Genomic DNA, 3895 nt, shown 5'->3' with positions numbered 1-3895 from the left:
GGGGTCTGAGCTGGGAAATAAGGCGGGGGGGGGCTCTGCTGCCTGCCTGGCGCGATCCTCCGCAGTCCCGTCTCTTCGACGGCTGCTCCCGGGAAAGTCGCTGCCTGCATCAGCGCGCTTGCCAGCCCTTCGGGAGGCTGCTGCGCCAGGCCAGAGCCACTGCAGCAGCCCCACCTCCCCCTCTCCATTTCTCGGTCGGCCCTGCTGCGCCCAGGATCCAGAGAGTCCAGGTCGAGATCGTTCCCAGAACCCGGGAGCCGGCCCACCAGCCAATCAGGCTCCACCCGCGCCCAGAGCGCCCCTAAGCGCCGGAATGCAAACGTCGGGTTATTTTTTTTAGGGAGAGGACTGCGAAAGTTCCTCTCTCCCTACAGGCAAAATACTTAAGTCTGAGAGGTCTGCCAACGATGCCCTTTCTGCCCTGGAAGCCCCCACCCGTGACCCGCGACGTGCATCCAGCGCAGTTGCCCGTCACTGAGAATTTGCTCTGCATACGTTCTGCATATACTCAGAGGCAATCCGTTCCTCTTGGGCGGTTCACGCTTTCCTGGGCTGAGCCCCATCCTACTCACCTCTCCCCGCAAAGACAGTTATGATTGCCAGTGTTTTCCTGGCTGGATCCTGAGCAGCTAGCAGCGGCAAGGCAGGCAGAAATTTAGCAGGTGCTTTCCCATCACCGATTATCTCCAACAGCACCAGTAAAACTTCTGCCTGCCCAGTAAAAAAAAAGGGGGGCCCAGTCCTAGAGACCAAGAGATCTCTGCCTCTCATCTATGTCGAGGAGAACAGGCCTCGCCCCTCCGCGCAAGCACCAGTAAAACCTCTGCCTGCCCAGTAAAAAAAAAGGGGGGGGCAGTCCTAGAGACCAGGAGATCTCTGCCTCTCATCTATGTCAAGTGAGGAGAACAGGCCTCGCCCCTCCGCGCAAAGCCTCCTTTGAAGGGCTACGGGAGTGAGGAACTTGACCTCAGTGGCAACAAGAAGGACTCCATCCGGAGAGCCCTTCACCCATCTGCAAACCCCGGCCGGAGTGGAGCTTCGGGCGGAGCTCTCTGTGCGGGCCTCAGTTTCTCCTCTATAAAATGGGAACAGTGGTGAGGATCCTCGTGCCGGAGGGGAAAGGCGAAGGCTGCCATCCCAGGCGCACTCACAAGATCCCGAGTGGAGTCTACTTTGGCGTAAACGCGCGTGGAGTGGGGATGAAAGGAGCTTTGCCTTGCAGGAGGAGGCGGCTAGCAGCTCTCCATCGGTCGTCGAGAGTCTCCCGGCTCCTCAGAGCCCCCAGAAGGAAGGTGTTGAGCTCAAAGGGCCAAGTGGGCCCATGTGCAGGCCGGGTCCATAGGGGAGCGAGGAGCTGAGCTGTGAGCAGTCCACCTTCGGCCCAGGGAACCAGCTGGCCAATCTCGACCTGCAAGAGCCCTTCTGGACCTGGCCTTGGTCTGCCCGGAGTCCTGCGACCGCCATTAAGGCCTGGGAAGGGGTGGCGTGGCTGGATCAATCCCTCTTACGCCAGCCCTACTTGGAAGCACAACCGGGGGAAACTCTGTGTCCGGTACGGTACCAAGGGACCTGGACTGCCTCGGCCTCTGCACTAGGCCTCATTGCTAACCTCACCCCCCCCCCTTTGGGAGGCTTCTGGCTCCCGTAAAACCGACGCACTTCCGATCTTGATCAGCTACGGTTCAAGTAGACCGGAGGGCCTGTGACACCTGGGGGGGGGGGAGAGAGGGAGAATGTGTCGTTCTTCGTCTGGCTCTCTGGACACTCCCCCCTCCCAATGCGGCAGACCTCCCTGCACTAAAATGATCCCGCTGCCCCTTCCTCAGCCTAAACGGGTGGGTGGGTAGATGCAGGTGCTGCACCGCAGAAAAGAAAAACCCGCTCTAGGCCGCTGCTGGCCGTAGGGGGGACGTGCGTGGACTTCCGATGGAGGCGGGAGGCATTTCTGCAGGGGCCACGGAGCAGGCAGGGGACGGCTCTCTTCCAGCCCGTTCTGCGCCTCCGGGGCTCTACTGGGATCTCCGCCCGAGCAACAGGGGGCTTCGCAGGACTGTGTGCTCCGGGGCAGGAAAGCCTGAATGGGGCCTCGGTCCTCAGCCAGCTTGCTGCGCCAGAAAGGCCCTGCGATCTCCCCCCCCCCGTCCCTCCGCCCCCCCCACTTCCAAGGAGGGGGTCCGGCCGGTCCAGCGGAGCGCTCTCTGATTCCGGGGGTCTTCCCGCTGCAGGCGGTCCTACGGGGCAAGGAAGAGACCGCCGCCTGCCCTGCGCGCTCCAGGCACGGAAAGGGCCAGAAGGGGTCAGTAAAGCGACCTGCCAGCCCCGGTGGCACACAACGGGAAGAAGAAGCTGGACTGCTGGTCTCTCGATATTTTATTGACTTGTCTGTAGGGCATTGTACACCAAATATCCCATTGGCAGTAAAGCGCATTCAAATGTGTTTATAAGCCAAACAGTCACTTTTGTTTAAACAAACACAAGTACAAAGTCAAAAATAAAACCACAAAAATAATGAACCGCATGTTCATAACATACAAAAATTGCCGCCTACTCAGTAGGTAACTACAACATTCCAACTCCTGAATATATTTATAAATTTACACTTCTGTAACAAAAATAGACTTTTGAGAAGTTCGATTTTTTTTGTTTTTTTGTTTTTTTGCTTTACATTCTGTCCTCCGGCTCCTCCCCCCACTTTTATTTTGTTTTGTTTCTGAGCCTGAGTTCCCTTCCCACACTTTCCCTTTTACCTTAAGGCTAGATGCAACGCATCCAATCACACAAATGCATGACGTCAGCAGAGCTTCACAACAAGGCACCAAGACTTGGGACTTGAAAGGAAAAAAAACCCAAACAAAAACTTTTTGCCACGTGAGAGAGTGTTTCATCCTCAAGGTGATATTTACAAAGAACATCACACTCTTGACATGCTCAAATACATAGTTAAGTGCTGATTGTTTTTCTCCCTTGCCCCCCCTCCCCCGAACAAGTTGTAAAACTCATTACAGCTTCGTCATCACTAAACGAGCAAAAATTTACCATATACAAAAAGATGGCCCTTCGTACTCCAAATAATGCGATATGAGAAATGCAAGGAGGTTTCCACGTCAAGAACCCAGAAGGAAAGCAAAGTCATGGCACATTTACAATATACATTGTCTGGGCATGGATGCCAAAGTCCCTTGCTTCCTAATGAATCGCGGCGGAGGGGGGGGGGAGAGAATCATAATGAAAGGAGATAACCGTCGCCCATGCAAATCAAGTCCTTGGACAGAAGCAGAGGAACTCCGATGGGGTGAAGTTACTGTGGTTGGTGTTTTCTTTTTCCAGGCAGTTGAAGTTAAAAGGAAAGTCCCAGGACCTCGGTGGCTGCTGGAAAGCCGGGATGGGCGCGCCTGGCCAGTGTCGCCTCTGCCCCGCTCCCCACCCCAGCCCCGAGGTCTGCTGCTGGGAGGACCAGCGGGAAGATTCCTAGTCCGCACCCCGTCCCCCACTCGGGAGAGGGTCTCCCGCGCTGGCTGGCCGGCCGGCTCTGCCCTCTTTCCCACTCAACAGATCTCGATTGTCCGCGGCGAGAAGGTGGAGGCCAGGTCGGACAGTGCCGAAGTCACTTGGGAGCTGAAAGGGCTGGCGAGGCCTCCCGGCGAGGGGAAAGGGGTGGCGGCCGCCTGGCTTTGGAAGGTGGAGGCGGCGATGGAAGCGTAGCTGGTGGCCACCGAGGAGGAGGAGGGGAAGGAGGGGAAGGGTGACGTCACGGGCGAGGAGTATGAGGTCACGGGGGGCGAATAGGTCGTCACCGGAGGCGAATAGGAGGCGGGGGGCGGCGAGGGGTAGGGGGGCTGCGAGGCGCTGTAGGCGGCCAGAGGTGAAGCGGCGACGGCGGCGCCCCCCTGCGGCG

General features: G+C 57.6%; 1 protein-coding gene across 1 annotated transcript in view; it reads right to left on the bottom strand.

The window, feature by feature from the left end:
* Positions 1-2358: 2358 nt before the first annotated feature.
* The window catches only part of LOC107107130 (early growth response protein 1-like), a 3195-nt gene continuing 1658 nt past the window's right edge, over positions 2359-3895 (bottom strand). The window contains exon 2 of the mRNA XM_015407373.1: positions 2359-3887. Coding sequence (XP_015262859.1) covers positions 3546-3887 — 342 coding nt within the window. The 3' untranslated portion in view covers positions 2359-3545. The remainder of the gene's footprint in view (positions 3888-3895) is intronic.

Source organism: Gekko japonicus, unplaced genomic scaffold (assembly GCF_001447785.1).
Source record: "Gekko japonicus isolate JY-2015 unplaced genomic scaffold, Gekko_japonicus_V1.1 scaffold298, whole genome shotgun sequence".
NCBI lineage: Eukaryota > Metazoa > Chordata > Lepidosauria > Squamata > Gekkonidae > Gekko > Gekko japonicus.
Note: the sequence above shows the minus strand (reverse complement) of the source record. Positions and strands in the feature narration are given on the sequence as shown.